This window comes from Microcebus murinus, chromosome 12 (genome assembly GCF_040939455.1).
Source record: "Microcebus murinus isolate Inina chromosome 12, M.murinus_Inina_mat1.0, whole genome shotgun sequence".
In the NCBI taxonomy this organism is placed as follows: Eukaryota; Metazoa; Chordata; class Mammalia; order Primates; family Cheirogaleidae; genus Microcebus; species Microcebus murinus.
In genome coordinates, this window is record NC_134115.1 from 84,993,239 (window position 1) to 85,011,850 (window position 18,612).

General features: G+C 41.1%; 1 protein-coding gene across 3 annotated transcripts in view; it reads left to right on the top strand.

Moving 5' to 3' along the window:
• Positions 1-18,110, top strand: part of PBX3 (PBX homeobox 3) — a 213,763-nt gene extending 195,653 nt beyond the window's left edge. For 2 of the 3 annotated variants that reach the window (XM_012771919.2, XM_012771920.3), the window contains exons 6-9: positions 11,560-11,725; positions 12,912-13,024; positions 13,837-13,926; positions 16,739-18,110. In XM_012771919.2, the coding sequence (XP_012627373.1) occupies positions 11,560-11,725; positions 12,912-13,024; positions 13,837-13,926; positions 16,739-16,831 (462 nt within the window). In that variant the 3' untranslated portion in view covers positions 16,832-18,110. The remainder of the gene's footprint in view (positions 1-11,559; positions 11,726-12,911; positions 13,025-13,836; positions 13,927-16,738) is intronic. The other variant, XM_012771923.3, reaches the window with a different exon arrangement.
• Positions 18,111-18,612: the final 502 nt, after the last annotated feature.

An 18,612-nucleotide genomic window follows, 5' to 3' on the forward strand; every position in this document is an offset into this window, starting at 1 on the left:
TGCTATTATAGAGTATAGCAAGAAACATTGTGCTTAGATCATGAGTCATACCTGTGTTTGTAGGTTGAATTTTTAGAAATGGAATGAAGCAGACATGTTTTTTTCAGTGTGGGTAGGGAATCCCAAAGGAGAGTATGAAATAGATGAGCATGTGTTCTGGAATCAAGCCACCTCTGTTCAAGTGCTTGCTCCACCATTTACTTGTTCTGTGTCTTTGGGCAAGTTATTTAAATTCTTTGTGTCTCAATGTTCTCATCTGCAAAATAGAGAAAATAATAGAACCTACTTCATTGGATTGTAATAAGGACTTAATGAGATAATATATGTGGAGTTCTTAGACTAGCGCTTGGCGCTTACGAAGCCGTATATAAATGTTTACCAGTGTTGTTATTATAAGAGAACACATGATCATGGACATGAAGGTGAAGGTAAGATGGATTTGGGAAGTCGAAGGCAATGGAAAGAGGGACTGCTTTGAGGGAACACAGTGCTTGCCAGGCACTTATTAAATGTGTGTGGAATGGATGATCTGGCCAGAGATGTGTCAAAAAGTAGAATCATTGCCAACACCAGCCAGTAGCCTGGGCTTGTGCTTTGCCCTAGCAAAGCTTAGAGGCCAGAAGTGAAAGGAGGTAAAAGGGACTAACTTTGTTACCCCCACTGGGACCTTGGCAGGTGAAAGGGTAGAAGGTTAAGGGAGAGAAGTCTAGCCCAGGAAGTCTTCCTTCTCTTTTACTGAAGATATGTAGTTAGATCATTGCCATGCAGATACACCAGATTCTTCATCAGCACTCAACTTAGTTCATTGTGTCCCACATAGGCAGTAGTGCTGTCCATTCATATCATGTATTTTGAGAAACTGGGACTTTAACTCCATATAACTATATATTCAGTGTAGGAAGGTACAGAAAAATCACCCAGACCTGACATAGCATGAGTGCTCAATAAATGCTAGTTGTCATCCATTCAACCAACCAACATTTTCTTGCTGGGCATACCAGAGCCTTGTAAAGGATCCAAAAGAAAGAGGGAGACTGGCATGGTGGCTTCATGCCTATAATCCTAGCACTCTGGGAAGCTGAGGCAGGATTGCTTGAGGCCAGGAGTTCTAGACCAGCCTGAGCAAGAGCAAGACCTCATCTCTACTAAAAGTAGAAAAATTAGCCGGGCATCGCGCACCTGTAGTCCCAGCTACTTGGGAGGCTAAGACAGCAGGATCACTGGAGCCCAGAAGTTTGAGGCTGCAGTGAACTATGACAATGCCACTACACTGTAGCCCAGGAAACAAAGCAAGACCCTGTCATGAAAAGAAAAGAAAGAGAGAGAGAAAGAAAGAAAGGGAGGGAGGGAGGAAAGGAGCAGAGGCTCTGATTGTTGGCAAACTAGTGTGCTGGTCTCTTCCACCCCACCCCAAAATTTTCCCAGGCTCCATAAACATAGGTCTATGATAGAACTACCCTTGGTGTATTTTTTGCTCCCAAAGTACATGTGATTCATTTTTGGTGAGAATTAATTATATATAATGAAAGGGTAGTACACCTTTTGAGGATAAGTATATCTATTTAAAATAAATTCAGTGAGATTTTTATGGACTTTTAAAAAGAAAAGAAAATCGTAATGCATATTTGGTAGGGAGTGGTGTTTGAATAAATAGAAGTTTCTCTTAAGCAGCTTGAGTATAAGATTTCTTTACATAGAACATTGAATAGATTTTGAGATTTATATTTACAGAGATTAGATTTACATGAAACTTCCCAGGACAAGAAATCTGGCCCATTATTATTGAGAGTGTTCTTGAGTTTTGATTCTGGAGTACTGGTGAGTGGTCTGAGAGATGGCTCCACCTTCCAGTGTAGCTGATGGGAGGCAGTTCCACAGCTATATGTCAGCGTTTTGAAATCTGTCAGAGGCTTTTCATGGAGCCTATGAAGGACAACTATTGAGTTGTATACCTAACACAGTTTGTTTTTTTTTTAAATGAGAGAAATAATTTTAAAGGGAAAAAATCTTTACCTGAAAATGTTGTTTGTGGTAACATAGGGGCACCCCCTCAGCGTGTGTTTTAGGGAAATTGAATGGTGTTATCCATTTTCTACGTACTGCGGCTGCAAGGCTGATGTTTTATATACTTTTGCAGATGAGTCTCTTTGTGAATGTCACGAGCAGTTATCAGTCTATCATGCATAGAGTAGAAAGGGCAAAGCCAAACTGTGAGGGTGTCAGCACATTATGGCAATAAAATTTTTCACAGCCTCAAATAAAAAAAAATACTGTACTTGACAAGTGAATCTTTCTAAATTATTTCAAATACTATGGAAACTGAATTTCGATTTGTTCAGTTCTCCCATTAGCAGTAGGATATGTTTCAAAAGTTGGTTTTCAAGTCAGTTGTTATAAATTTGGAGCTTATTTTCTTAAAAGAAAAAAATGTTTTAAATAGGTTAGATTCTTGGGCTAGCTCACATTTTAACCATAAAGCAGCTGAGATATTTTGCACTGAAAAGGTAGACTATACTTCTGTAGCTCTCACCACTTAATACAATGGAAAAGAAATAAAATTGAATAAAGAATAATTTTTAAAGTTTTTATTAAGAATGTTATGGAAAAACACATTTTATTAGGTAAGACATAATGGAAAAGGCTATGTAACCTCAGGCAAGTTACATAAACTTTCTGACCTCAATTTTTGCATTAGTAAGGAGTTAAATGAGATAATGCATAGAAGTTCCTGGTACTTAGCTGTCTCATAATGAACTCTCCATAAATAGCCACTGTTTAGATATAGGTACAGTGGCTAAGTTTCCTACAAACTCTGGGTCCATTGTGTTGTCCTGCTGAACAGCTATGTTGAGGCAGGGGTGAGGAGGGGTGGGTATTGCTGGCAGGTACTGGTGCAGAACAGGTAGCCCAGCAGGTACGTGGCTGATAGGAGCTCTTGGTCAGGGTGATGCCCTTTCTGGAAGGAAGTGTATTATGCTCAGCCATGCAGGGGGACACCTCCTTTCCCTTCTCTCACTGCTGCCTATTCCCGTTTGCCAATACCCCACCAGCGCTGGGAGCATGGACTGGCCTTCCCAGAATCTGAAGCTCCTTTGAAAACAGTGACCTGATCTCAGTTACTGTAGAAAGCAAGTGTAGCATATGCGCCATGGGCCTTCAGAGGGGTTTTTTTGTTGTTGTTGCTTATTTGTTTTAAGAAAAGGGAGAACTAACATTCTTTGGGTGCCTAGTACATCCAATGAACAGCCCTGTGCATTTAATGTGCTGCTTCATTTAATATTCACGACAGCCCCATGGGAAGAAGGTGTCATTATCCTAGGAGAGGAGAACCGTAGATGACATGACTTGCCTAAGGTAACACAGGCAGGATGTTGCAAAGCTGGGGTTCATACACGGGTCTTTTTGGCTCTCCAGATTGTTTACCCAGCTGTCCTCTGGGTTCTCAGGGGAACGTGCACAGTGTGGTCATCCACAGTGTGCCCACCCTTTCTGTCCTTACAGAAACTACTAAATGTGGACCTCAGGAGGAAGAGGAGGAGAGTGAGATTTAGAGTTGTTAACATCAAGTTTAAAAATTGAGCAGTATCTGGCCTCCATCCCTTATTTCAAATTGAATCACATAGTGGAGATTAACACATATTGATTAAGGAGAAACTATTTGTTAGAGGTAAAATTGTTAACCATGTAAATATGCTGCCATGTTCCATTATACACGACTTAGCATTGTGACATTTCATGATCTGTTACATTTAATTAGGCACAGTACATAAAGTATGCATTGCAAGTAAACATGAGAAAACACAATGGCTAATTTTTCTAAGATTTGTGCTTCATAAATTTTCAGTTTGCTAATTTCAGTGATGTTTTAGTGTCAGCTGCTTCCTTTCTAAACAAGTGCATATCCTTTCCCCGATGCAGTTTATGGAAGGAAGCAACACTGAGGATGAACTGTAAAGTTCTTCACTCTGCCTCTTGAAGATTGCCTTTAAAGAATAATTTTTCTTTTATTTAATGTTGTTATTAACATAATAAATAAATGTAGTGATAAAATGTGAAATGTAAAATACAATTAAAGCTAATTAATTAATAAATTGGCTTTCAGTGACTGCAGAAACTTCGTAGATGGATTTGCCTTTCATTTTTTAAATGGAATTTTTCTTAAATGCAAAGCTGTGTGGGAAGTTTTAATGGCTTTGAATATAATTATTTTAAGAATTCTCAAACTTGCCAACCATGTCCTCCAGATAGAGTACAGGGACAGGTTGGAGCTACTGTGGCAGCTCTGGAGCCCAGCACAGGCCTGGCACCTAAACTCATAAAGATTGTTAGATGGCTTCTCAGTGATTTTTTTGTTTATTTATTTAAAAGTATATTTTTCTAACTTAAAAACCCCTAATACTTGCTTATATGAAGACAATTTGGATGATACTTGAAAACACAAAAATTATAAAAATAGAAATTCTAAACCTACTATAAATGATAGTCACTCACATATTAGTACTTTTTTCCTGTGCATGCGTGGTATGTGTAGATATGTACATTTGTGTGTCCATGTGTAAATAATTTTATCAACAAAAAAATGCTCATGTTGTAGGAAGAGAAAAAAGTGCCCCTTTCTTCTCTTTCCAGTCTATTATGAATATTTCCCCCATGTCAATAAATATTTCCCCTCAACATGAACTTTTGTCAGTGAGTGTATTCCATTATACAGATGTGCTATAAATTTAGGGGGTTTTTTTTTGCTATTATAAGTAGAACTCTAGTGAATATCTTTGTACATGTACCTCTAAATATTTCTTAAAGATAAATTTTTAGTAATCCTGGGCAAAGAGTATGTGTTTGCTGGCTTATTCTCCATAAGGATTGTGCTAGATAATGAGTAAACAGTATCTACCACCCCCTTACCCCTGCAACTTAGGTTTATTTCTTTACTCACAATGTTTTTTATTTCCTAGAGCTAATTTGTTCTCTGTCTAGCTGCAAAAGGTCATTGTGACACATGGAAGTGGTTGCCCAAGCGACCCCATTTTTACAGCTGAAGGTCTTCTTCAGGCATACCCAGTGAGGGGTTCCCATGCTGTGCTCACACAGAGAAGTTAAATTGTAACCAGAATTAGCGGGATCACTTAAGGCAGCAGCCTGCAAACGAGGGTACACATGCTTCACAAAATAGCTAAAGCTTTTTCCAAAGGGGACTCAAGCATGGTTTTATGGTTTTCGATGGCCTGCTTTCCTTATGCATATGTGTACTCCTTCCTAAAATCCATCTGCTCAGGAAGTTACTGCGATGGAAGCATTTTGTCTGTTTTTATTTTCCCACCTCCCCTTCTCCGACTTTATCAAAGAAAGGGGTATTCCCTCCCAGTAACCTAAAGTCCATTGCCCCAAAGTGTGAGGACCTCTGAGTGCCCAAAAAGGGATATAGTATGAAATTGGTGACAACCAAACCTCCTTTGATCAGCGCTGTATAATCTCCCCACCCCTTTGATTAAGAAATGCACATATGATAAAACCTTACTTTTGATGGTCAAAGTATTTTTATTTATCAAAATAAGTATTTGTATCACTTTGATCAATTTTAGACTAATTAATGGTAGCTTAATCCAGAAGGAAATATGAAACATGTAGAACATTATAACTATAGGAAGTAAAAACAATTTCAATTTCCCTATATTTCTTTTGTAGAGCATCAAAATATATGGCATTAGGATAATATGGGAGAGAAATGGAATAGAAATATACTTTCAAGAACAAAAAAACAAAATTTTAGACTTAAAGAATGAATTTATGTATTTTTAAAATGGATAGTGGGTATCAAATCGCTGTGCTATTTATATTTGGTTGGATACATTTTAAAGAATAGTGTTACAGTTTTATTTTAAAATGTTAACATTTATGACATACTGAAATAGCATTGTTTATAACTGTATAGACTTACAATGAAAAATTGTAGATGCCAACTTAAAAAATGTGCAAGGGAGAAAAAATGTGTGAGAGAGTCCATGATTTTTAAAATTACTTTAGGGAGAATCCAGCAAAAAGTGTGTAGCTAACTGACACTGGACAGTGGGTGGGAGGGCAGCACTTGGGTGGGAGGGCTGCCTCATGTGGCCTCAGGTGGCCTCACTGGGACCCATTCCCCACTGTACTTCTGCAATCTCAGGCTCCATTTCAGCGCTGTCCCCTCCACTCAGCAGTAAGACGGTGAGCCATCGCTTCTCCTCTTCCTCAGCTGGAGCCTGCTGGTCCTTCCACTGTCTTCTGTCTTCGCTCTTCTCCTCCTCAGGCACCAGTGCCTTCCTCTGTCTCACGACTTGCCCCTTCCCAATAAAAATGTTCCTTACTTCTCAGATGTCACCTCTTCTAGAAACCTTGATTCTCTCTTTGTCTTTTCCTTTAGAATGGTTTCTCCTCTCTTTTTCCCTATGAAAACAAGGTATAGAGATTAAGAGAAAAGAGAATAAAAGTCTCTGGGATCTTAGAATGGTCCAAGGGGAGGGAAGTAACAGCTTACATTTTTGACTTGTTTGTGTCAACATGAGCTTCTGGAGGTTTCTGCTTCTGAAATGTGGAGTTTCAATAGAAGTACTATGAAAGTGAATTGAATTGAAGCTGAGGTTCAGTTCAAGTCCCACCATACCTTGGAAGTCTCTTCTGATTGTCCAGACCTGCTGGGATGTCACCTCCTCCAATCCCTGTTGCACTTAGAGTCTGTACCATATAGCTCAGTGTGAGATCACTGTCCTGTAATTTTTACTTATTATTTTGAGTGTATTGCATTGCTTTTATAACCTGATTGTAAAGCCCAGGCAGGCAGAAGCCAGGTGTTTATTTTTTTCATCTCCTCATAATACCTACTACAATATTACCTAGAACAGATGCTCAGTAAGCATTTCCCAACTCATTATAAAAAAAGCAAAAAGCTGACAGGGAGTCCTGGGGTTGAATTCTGAATCCATCACACTTTGCAGTGTGCACACTTTGGGCAACCTGGGTGTGATCTGGATTTCTTGTTTCCTCATTGATAAAACGTGGGTGATAGTAATAGCTAAAAAGGATCGTGTAAATGCTATGTGCCAAAGTCATTAACATACCCAGCAATTCTGTTAGGAAGACATTATTATTCTCATTTTATATGAAAGGAGACACTAAGATAACTAAAATGCCCTGGCCAGAGTCACTAAGCTTGGCAAATGGCAGAGTGTGAACTTGAAACCCAATTCTGAGTCCAGAGCACTTAACCATTATATGATACTGCCCACACCTGACGTACCTGCCTCGGCGTCCAAAAGATTCTAAGCATGATAATGAAGAAAAGCTTTTTGAAGAAGGTAAAAAAGCCATACAAAAAGTGAGTCTAGTTGTCATTGTATTACATGGAAACCATTTTTACTTTTAAAAGCAATTGGCAGTCTTTAGCTGGAGCCAGAAGGAATGGATGGCCACAGTGCATGGGAGAGACTGGAAGCTCTTCTGGCTGCTGCTTGGCCTTGCAGAAAGGTTCCAGAAAATCAGCAGCCTGCAAAATGTTCACTATTCACTCCCCTAATTACTAGAGGCTCAGCCCGGGGGCTGATAACAATGAACATCAGTAGAAAAAGGAGACTACTTGTGCTTTTATTCTCATTTTTAATTGATCTTAAAATTCTTGCCTGGCCCTTCGCCTTCAGCACAGTCCAGAATCATGAATCCTTGATATGTGGCTCAAAAGAGAAGCACAGGACGGTGTATTCCCTTTCCCTTCACCAATTTCCTGCCTGTGTTTCTATTCTGGGACCAATGTACAGAACATTCCAGTTCAGAGATGGAGCAAGCTCTGCCCTCCTTAGTGCACGGTGGTGCATGCAGCCTGGCCCTATTGTGAGCACTGTGCAGGAGGGGCCGCATGGGTCTGCAGCTTTTGGTGCCCCTTACTGGGTGAGTGTAGGGGTTCTTTTGCAACTGATTGTATCCATCTGTTTTTAAAGGGTGGAAAAAAATTACTGAATTTAGGTGTCGATCGATACATTAATTACACTGATCTCAGTTGCAGCTGTATGGTCTTAATAGCTGATTGCTGCAATACCCAGATCTGTGATATCAGAATGTGACATGCATATTTTAATTTGAGAAATAGTTTAACATTTTTAGATATTCATTTAGATGTGGTTATGCAGGTTAAACATAACGTATGATCGCTGCTTCTTTCATTGCTTCCAATTAAACCTTGCTTGTTAGTTTAACCTCTAGGTAATCCCATCAAACAATTGATGTCAAGGAAACACTGCCCACAGTAGCTTCGGATGAGTGGCCATTAATTTTAATTGCCTTGATATTAAAGATTAAGAAGTATTGGGACTAGCAGAATAGAAACGATCTGATGTCAAGCAAATCCACTTGCTAAAGCTTCCCCAGGCTGCTGGTGATATTAAAATTTTACTGTGAGAATTAAATAAACCTTTATTAGTAATGACTGTTGTTTGATTGGTCCAGGGGTATGCATAAACAGAGGATTCTTACATATCTAGAGATGAGACCTTCCATGGTACAGAGATTCCTCAATTATGAAACTGTTAATAAAGCTGTAATCTGATTTTCCAGGCTAGGTTTCATTAATGTATTATAGCTTCTCTGATTGTCAAGGTAATATTAACTACAAAGTACTGAATCCAACAGAGAATTGTTTAGAAGAAGAGAATTCTAAGATGGGCCTTTGTTGCTAAATTCAGAGTTAGGGAATTTTCATTAATTATGCTTAAGAAATACCAAATTCCCTCTCAACCAGTACTATCCCCTTTGCTCTATAGATATATTTAATATTTAACTCTTTGTAAGGCCAAACAGTCTTATTAAGAAAAGCTAGAGTGATGTTGTATATTGAAGGGGCTTTTTGCAAGCCAGCTCCAGGGCTGCCTCCTGGCCCGAGAATGTGCATCGTGAAGGGTGAGGTGGTATTGAAGAGAACTTGCTTTAATAAGGATAATCAGGACTGTTACCTTTAGGGTTCTTTTTCAGTCTTTATTCAGAACTTTTCTGTTTTTAGAATCACATATTTCTGGTGTGGATCCTAATGGTCCCTGAGGCTGACTTCCAGGATACAGAAACCCCTCCCAAGTGTCTGTCTCCATCCTGCTCCACAGTATCGGCCCTCTCCACGCCTGCCACTCTGTCTGCCTCGGCCCGCTTGGCCTCCTTGCGTGTGTGCTCTCCTGACTCGTCCTCCTAGTGCCACGTCATACACAGTTATGCACCTGCCACAAGCATATGGACCTAAGGAAGAGAGGGCTGAGAAGGGCAATGGTAGGACAGGGTTAGCTCCCTCAGTGCTGAGTTTGAGGGCCCAGTATTGTGACATTTTAGATGTCAAAAGTAGGACCAATGAATGGAAAGGAAGGGGCACTACATTGTAGTTCAGAATAACAAGAACTGTGTGTCCACTAGGACTATCCAACAATGCAATCAAGGACTTGGTGAGGTAGTGAGTACTTCGTCTCTGGAGGTAGAGATACCAGGAACACAGGGAGAAAACAGAAGAGGAGCACCAATTTAGAGGACACCTGAGTTCCCTCTTAGCCCTATTGAGTTGGAGGTTGTGGCAGAACTTTTGTGGAAATCTCTTAAAAATTGAGAACTATTTAATAGAATTCTTCCTAGAAGATGGGGGTAGAGATGAAAAACTGGAAGGCATCCACACAGAGGATAATTGAAATTTTGAATATGGATAAAGTTCTCAAGGAGAAAGAAGAGGGCTAAGAGCTGGGTCGTAGAGAAAACACACACACAGACTCACCATTCTAGTGTGTCAGGGGCAGATATTAGAGGAGAAGTAGGAGCATAATGTCATGGAAACCATGCAAAGAGCCAGCTCTAGTTGCTCTAGGGAGGAGGGTGGTGACTACAAGTATCAGTCACTTGCTGAGAGGTCACACAAGTCGAAGAGAGAGAAAAAAAAGGCCAATGGATTTGGTACAGGTGTGATTCCTGTGTAACCCCCCGCCCCCCACCCACACACACACAATCAACCACCTAGCCCTTAAGAGTGTTACGATTAAATGAAAAAACGTATGCAAGGGACTCTGCCTAGTGCTCAGCACATAGGAGATTCATTAAATGACAGTTATTACGGCCACTATATTTGATATAAAGAAAATAAGGGATACATACAGTCCTTCAGGGCAAAAAGAAAAAAAAATGGTGGAACAGAAACAGCTAGGAAGCACTGATCTGTAGCATATTTACTTCCTGGTGGGTTTTGGCTTGTTTCTGCCTAGTGAACTTATGCTCGTGGTTGCTGCACGGGTCCTCAGCAAGTATGCCTGCACATGCGTGTGCACCAGCGACCCCCAGAATGGGACAGCATGTGTGCAGCAGCAAGGCCAACGTCGTCGTCTTCACGTGGCTCTCTTGCCAGGGCTCTCTGGCGTCTCCTGGAAGGACGAGTGCCATAGGTTGAAGAATGAGAGTTCTAGTTCCAAAGCAATTAAAGACTTGGCAGAGATGGTCCACAGGGGTGCCCAGTGGTGGGAATTGAGTTGGAAGGCTCTGAACTACATACCACTCCTTATTTTTCTTCAGGGCCCCTGAATAGCTGTTAGGGAATAATATCTTTGGGGTAGAACAGTGACCACCCAGCCTCACATCGCAGCAACATGCCCCTTTGACAGATTATTAAGAAATTATTGAAAAGTATGTTAAAACTATTACTGTAATAAAAGAGAGGTCAGACCCTTTTATATAGGGAAATAGGCATACCCTCTTATAAATTGCCCTGTGGCTTTTAGCTTCTTTATACAGCTCAACTACAGGTGCCTAAACACCTAATGTAACTCTGAGCCTTGAAGAAATGTGATGAAATTTGCCTGTTGCCAAGATCTTCTTTAGAAATCTCTTCCATTTACACCAGCTGACATCATAAGTAGTTTGCAAAAGAAATAAATATATTCTACCTGATGAAATCAGAGATGCTCCTCTGCATTTGCATTTGACCTTATTGGAATTACTTGAGTTTTCAAGTTGTGACCTTCCCACATGTTAACTGGCAGAGCTTGAGCAGCCATCTTGGCAGGCTTACAGTGTTTCCTAAGGCAGGAGACAAAGGGATTTTTCATCCATTATTAATTGATGTTAGTCTTTTCAGCAGACCAAACATGATTCTACTCTACAGCTGCCAAATCTGTTCCAGACCCAAAAAGAATCAATTGTTCATTCTCAAGTATTTATTATTTACCTAACTTAACAAATGTTTCCTTTAGCTTTTCAGTTACTTTTAAGGGGGACTGATTATTTCTATACCAATTAGATATCTTTTATGAGTAGTGCTTCCAGCCACTTAAATGTTACTGTGGTCAACTCCAAGAAGCAGTGTTATTCCAAAAGAGTGTGAGAAGTTTGCCAAAAGAGAAAATGAACGCCTGAAACCATTGTACACTATCCATAGAATGTGAGATTGCAGGCTAGGAATTGAGTGCTTCTCAAGATATCCCCTTGGTTATCCCCTTGGTGTGCAGCAGTTATTATTGGAAGTTTGACTTTTTCTTTGACCTCTCTTCCCCTTCACTTCCATGTCCCTGCAATTTGTAGGTATCCAATTGGTTTGGCAACAAACGAATCAGGTACAAGAAGAATATTGGCAAGTTTCAGGAAGAAGCCAACCTCTACGCTGCAAAGACGGCTGTGACAGCTGCACACGCAGTAGCGGCAGCTGTGCAGAACAACCAGACCAATTCGCCCACCACGCCAAATTCTGGTGCGTACTGGGTGCTTGCTTCCTACTTGGCCCAGGCAGCCTTGTGCCACAACACCCTGTCCCACAGGCCAGGAAACAAGAGCCATACTGAGGACACAGTGGACTTATAGAGGAAGATTTATGTTCAAATGCAGGCTTGTTCTTGGAATGGGTGAATGAGTGGATGGCCAGAGCCTGTAAACCCACTGCTCACAGTGAATGCCACTCGCAACTGGTAGATTCTGGAACTTTTACATTTAGTAGTGGTTTTTAGTTTAGCAATTAGGCAAACTGCTATCACTAATGATTATTTTAGCCATATTGCTCCGTGTATCGCTTTAGGGTCCGTAGTGGTTTGTCGAAGAATGACCCAGCAGAAGCGGGCAACGTGCCCGTTGTTGTGGGCAGTGAGGATGCAGTGCTGGAGTTCCGCCCCGCAGTGCTCTGCCCTTCGCGGCACCTGTGCAAGCGGGGCTGGCTCGGGCCTGCGAGGGATATGGTACTTACACATGCACCCAGCACTCTTGCTCCTCGGCCAGTACGTTTTGGCCACATTTTATGTAACATTTGTGAGGGAATTAGAAATATCTTAAAATTATAGGGAACTTGAATAACGGCAAAAGATGTACAGCTAGTCCAAACAGATGGACTTGAGTAGCAGCTCAAGGGGCTTTTCCAAGGAGATCTTTTAACTGTATCTTTAAGTGTTCATAAAGTAAGGGGGGTGTTATTTGTTTTATTTTGCTCCTGGCTCCCAATTCTGTTTAGTAGAGCATGAAAACAAGTAAAAGGAAAGGTAGGTAGAGTGTGTGGCCAAGAAAGAACTTCTGAAAACTTTTCTTCTCTGGGTAATTGTCTACCGTGACAGTTAATGATGTTGAAGAGCTTATTTAATGACCAAGTCCTGGAGGTAAATGGAAACAAGGGGAAGGATCCAGGCTCACTACTGGGTATTTTTCTGTTTATTTTGATTTGTCTCTTTTGGTGGGGGGAGGGGCTTCCCCATTGATAGGACTTTTCCTAGATGTAAAGTGAATCACAGGACCTAACTCTTGGGAGTTATTCTCAGACCTCTTAGATCTGGAAATGCTTTATGTTGTGCACAACCTCTCCCTTCCTTACCTTTTCTCCTTTCCCTGCCTCTAGGTCTGTGAGGATTATGTGTGTAGCTCTCTGTTATTCAGCTACTTAACTCTTTCCTTTCCAGGTTCTTCTGGTTCTTTTAACCTCCCAAATTCTGGGGACATGTTCATGAACATGCAGAGTCTGAATGGGGATTCTTACCAAGGGTCCCAAGTCGGAGCCAATGTGCAATCACAGGTAGGAGAAATGGCCCAACTGGGGCCTTTCTAGCAGGGTAGGGTTTGGGCTCAAAATCCTTACTCCGACCCCATGGAAGTGATCTGCACGTCCATGCAGAACCTGTGCTGGGTGCTTCCAAACATGACCCATCTGCCCTACCATTTAATTTAATGAGAAGTCAAGTGAACAGTGACTTGTGATGATTCAAACCTGACAAACTTTGTGAATGCATTCGGCTCTGGCTTGAGCTCATGGAGAGGGGTTGGGTGCATCTTACTTTTGTCACAAAATAGAACAGAAAAATTGCATGTGCCAGTGTGTGTGTGGTTTAAGAGCATATTGCTATTTCTATGTTTTAAAGTCAGAATACAAAAACCTGAGTTCTTAAAGTATAACCTATACTTTGAAAAGGTTCAACTCTCTTCTCATCCTTTTAATTGAGAACAGAACTATTTATATAGTTTTTGTGCATATAGATAAGTGTGTGTGTGTCTGAGACTGAGAGAAAGTATGTGCGGAAGAGAGTCCAGTATACACATTTATAAGTATTAATAGGTTTTCACCCACAGCCACATGCATTTGGTTGCTGTAGATGGAAAGTTTGCATTGCCATGAAGATGTTATTGTTTGGCTGGCATGAAAAACAAAGATGTGTGGGTTTAAATATGCAAAGAATTGTTGAAATTTTGCCAGTCATATTTGATTGATAAATGTGTCTTTCATTGAAGATGCTAAACCCCTGTGGCAAACATAATTCACATTGTTTTCTTTTGTAAGTGATGATGTTTTTATAGATTTGAGATGATGAATTTTGTTTGTCTCACTTCTAGGTGGATACCCTCCGTCATGTTATCAATCAGACGGGAGGCTACAGTGATGGTCTTGGAGGAAATTCACTGTACAGTCCACATAATTTAAATGTGAGTACTTTGGGGACCAGCTGTAGGAACAGTACCAAGTAAACAGTGACTAATAAATAAATTAATAAGCATTTGACTGGGCTTCTCATCTTCTTGGCAGGTAGGGAAGGCAGTGTCTTTACTGCACTTTTATTTTATGAACTTAAACACTTGATGTTACCTAGATGCCCTTAGAAGTCCTCACAGATGTCCAGAAGTGGCTGGTGTCCTGTCATAAGCAGGGACTTAAGCATTAGGCCATTAAGATGCCATTTCCTACCATCCGTGCTGTGTTCCGGGGAGACAGTGAAAACCAGGTCATTTATCTTAGAATCAAGCCATAGGAAAATTCCCAAACATAACCCAGGTTAGGTTGGTAACCTTGGAGGACCCCAGACAGATCAATAAACCAAGTTAAACAAAGAATTATGTTCTTAAAAGTGTCTTGCTCTATTGTCAATGTGGGATCCAAAACATGTTCTGTGATTTTTAATTATGGAGGAAATAATTATAACTTTTGTAACCACTTCACTACAGCCTTACCCCCCCCCCCCACCAGGACATGGATGGAAAATGGCAAAACACACGCTCCAGAAAAGGAGCAGGAGACAGGGCATTGGGGCACCATGATGGAGCTGGGGTGGGGCGGTACACAGGGTCTGGAATTCCAGACTTAGGGAGGAAATGAACTATAGAGTCAGAAAGAAAATGGACAATATCTCCCTTTTTAGGGCTGTGACTTGCTATGAGAGTAAATATTAATGATTTAAAAAGTGATTGAGGATGTTCAATTGTAAAGGGAAAAAAGGACCATTAAATACTCAAATCTTTTACATTTGAAATGTCAAATCTTTCTTTTTGGGTTTATAAATAACTCATAATAACCCACAACAAACCATATAAAAAGCCTTTTAGTTGCATTTCTCCTTTTTCATTTAAGTGTTTTGAAATGCTTCAGAGAATGTGCGATACCCTTATCAACATGATAAAATATGAAACTGTGATTGCCTGCAGCATTTTACAGACATGAATTCCATCTTCACTGATGAGGCTTGATAAGGCGCTGTTGTATAATACAGTGCATAATCTCAAACCACCAGAGTAAGGATTAATTTATTTTGAAAAAAAGAATGCTTGCTGACAACCTCTCCTCCAGCTGCCATGCTGGGTAAAAATATTGTACATTTGTTGTTTATAAATTTGGATAAAAGAGGAATGATGTTTACTTCAGATGGAATATCTTTAGACTTGTATCTGTGTGAGAGTTTTTCTTTTCCTAAGTAGATTTCATACCTGAGGGGGAAAACAGCTTACCTCTCAGACAGAGACAAGGTTTCCTTTTTTTATTAATTAATTAATTTTTTATGATTTGGTTCTCCTGTGTTTTTTAAGTTTTTAAGAATTTTTTTTACTTCTTCCATTATTAATCTAGAACAGGAACAGAGAAGAGGATTTCTTAGAGTCTGCTGAACACACACAGGCGTGTCACCATCTCACCTGGCACCACCACAGCTCTAAAAAGACACCACCATAGCTTTTGTCCTTTTCTAACCTGAATTTGATATGCCTCAGGCCTGGAAAATCCTTTCCCTTTGGCTCTGGTCATCTCTGTGGGGTTGTTTGGTGTTTTCCTCCCTTTTGGTTGGTCCTAAAGGCAGGAAAGGGGCTTTGTGTGCAGAACTATGCAGTGAATCAGAAGACAGAGCGCTCTCCAAGAGCAGGGGTCACAGGAGGAGAAAGTGGCCAGCACATGGCTCATCTAAGAGCTCTGTCCAGGCCGGGTGGGGAATCTAGAAAGAATTCTCGGCAGCCTGGCAACACAGTCCCGAGAGAGAACGTTTTCATGGACTTGCAGAAGAAGTTTCAGGCAGATGTGAGGAAGATGGGGGCACCTTGTGACCCACCCTGACCCTGGTGTGGGAGGTCCAGGTCTGAGGGCTGGGCCCGGGTGAGGCTGGTCGGTGCTGCAAGCACTGGGTGTCGGCTCCCCCCACCCCTCCAGGAAGGCCCATCCCATCGCTTCTACTCAGTGTTCCCCAACTCACAAGCCTAGCACCTCCCTCTTCTTGACTGACATAAAAATATGTAGCGACAAGCTGTCTGCTACAGCAGAAATCTGATCAGACATTGATTTCAGCAATTGCCAGTATAGGCCAAGACATAAGGCAGATTTGCTTCTGAGAACGGCTGTTGCCGCTGCAGGTCTGAGGCGGGAGGGCCGGCAGCGTGTGGAAAGCCGTAGCAACATCCGAGTAGGAGCTCCCGCCATAGATAATTGGGATACAGATTTGAACAGTGTGTGCTCCTTCGCGTTCATGCATTTTCATTCTGGAAGATCCTATTTGGAATGAAATTCCGGCCTTCATTTTCCAAGGGTTAGAGTAGCGGCTGTCAGGGGTGTATGGAAACAGGGCGGGCAGCTTCTCTGTGGAAACAGTGATTAAGCCAGGCTGAAGTTTATACTTCGTGCAGCTCACGGTTTTGCTGAGGCATCGCATTGAGCTTCCCCATTGCTCCCTGCTTAAAAGATTCCTTTTCGAGTCACTTTAGTTTTACCAGCAGATCAAAGGCCAAGCTTCGTGCCAGCTTGGGGCTAGCTGAAGCCCTTCTTTAGCATGCTGATTTATTGCCAAGCCTTTACTTGATGGGATGGATTTGTTTTACATGCATTTAATCCTACTTTAACACATGCTTCCAACTCCTGCCAAAGTGGGTTTAGAAAATACATTTTGCTAATGCATCTCTGCTCTCATGTTGTCATCTGGGTGTTTTAAATTGGGGAGTAGAATTAATATGCAGACGTGCACCCGGTGAACTGTGTTTCTCCTTTCAGGCTAATGGAGGCTGGCAGGACGCAACAACTCCATCTTCTGTGACTTCTCCTACAGAAGGCCCAGGAAGTGTGCACTCGGATACCTCTAACTAATCTCTGGCCACACTTTTCCCTGAGCTGACATGCCTTGATAAGTGCATTCAGAGCAATAGGAGGAAAAGGAAAGCGTTTTTGTAGCCCACCATCTACAGCTTTACTGTAAAACCTTGTCTTATTAGAGAACTTGGTAAATCTGTTTTTTAAAGAATCATAATCATTTGTATTTATACTTAAAAACACACAATGTTAAAAAAGCACTTTATCCAATTAGGCCAAGATTTAACATTGTTGACAGTCCTGTAGCTATTTTATCATAATTTATTATCAATATTTTACATTAATGGTTTCACAGTTGCCAATTACTTGGCCTTAAGGGTAAAAAGTACAATGTACGCTAAACCTCAATCGTTAAAGCAGATGCAAAAATTCACCTCACCTAAATTGAACTTCTTGCATTTTCCATCACTGACTTTGATTGTCTTTCTTTCATATCACTAATGGAGTTGGAATAAAGGAGCTGTTTGGCTATCTCTGTTAATGATGGTTGTGTTTAAGAATGTTCGTCACATTTGTGTTGCGATCTCTTATGTTATAATTAGATCAGAGACTGGTAGCACCTTTTCTCTCTCCGAAAGCGCCAGTGCCCAGAGTCTGCTCGGTAATAAAATTACGGATCCAGATTGTTCTGAGAGGTGAAGAGACTTGCTGCTGACAGAGGTGCAAACGAGATCCGTGGGGTTTATGGTGCGCACTGGGTGCTGCACAGGCTTGTCAAGGTCCGCTCCGTCCTCTGGGCATCCACGAAGGGCCCTGCTCCCCGGAGCGCTGTATATAGTGTAGCAAAAGAGTATTTATACATCTCACCAATCAAAACACAGCTTTATTACCTCATGCGAACTCATACAAACCAATAGAATTTCAACATGTTCTGTAGCTTAGAGTGCTCACTTACTACCTCTGAACAATACTCACGGCTGTAGTTTGTCTCTTTCTTATCTTTTTGCATCTTGTAATTAACTCTTTGTTTCCCTTCATAAAATGTAATGTACATTGTAATCTTTTAAAAGAAAAATCAGGGTTGCATTTGCAACTTTTAGAAAAACCGAGAGTGGAAACATTGGGTCTTAATTTAACACGGGATCAGTAAGACTGTTGTAAATACTGAGAAACATTTTGAATGTTCTTCATCTTGTTACTAATCCATGCAAAAAAAAAAAAAAAAAAGCGGCGACTAATTGTGATGCATTCGGATTTCAGTATTCAGTACTGTATATCTCACCCTGTGTAATGGGGCCCCCCTTTCTCTCTTTTTGTATTGTATGCGATTCTGAAACTGATTGAGTCATGAAAATAATTTGTGGCGGTGATTCTAATGTATTAAAAACGTTTCGTGTTCCTTTCTAACTGGATTACACCCTGGATTGAAAAAGTCTTCCTCGTGGTAGTTATATGTAGTTTCAAACATGAATAAACTTTTTGCTTTCATGATTAAATGTTGACGCAGTTCCTTACTCCACTACTCGAGCCAGCCAGCCAGTGCAGGCAAAGGAGAGAGCCCGCCCAGAACCAGGCCTGGGCATGTCAGCGAGTGGCCTATCTGAGGCCACTTGGAGATGACAGGCAGCCGAGCAGGAAGGAGGAGCCGCTGTTGACTGAGCGCCTCCTTGTGCAGGCTCCATGCTGCCCCTCAGGATGCGACCTTGCATGATCCTGCCATGCCTAGTGACACCACAAGGAAAACACTATCCCCATTTTCATAGATTTTCTGAGACTTAGAAAAGTTAAGCCAACGCCACAAAGTCACAGACCTAGGATAACAAGGGGCTGCGCCTTGA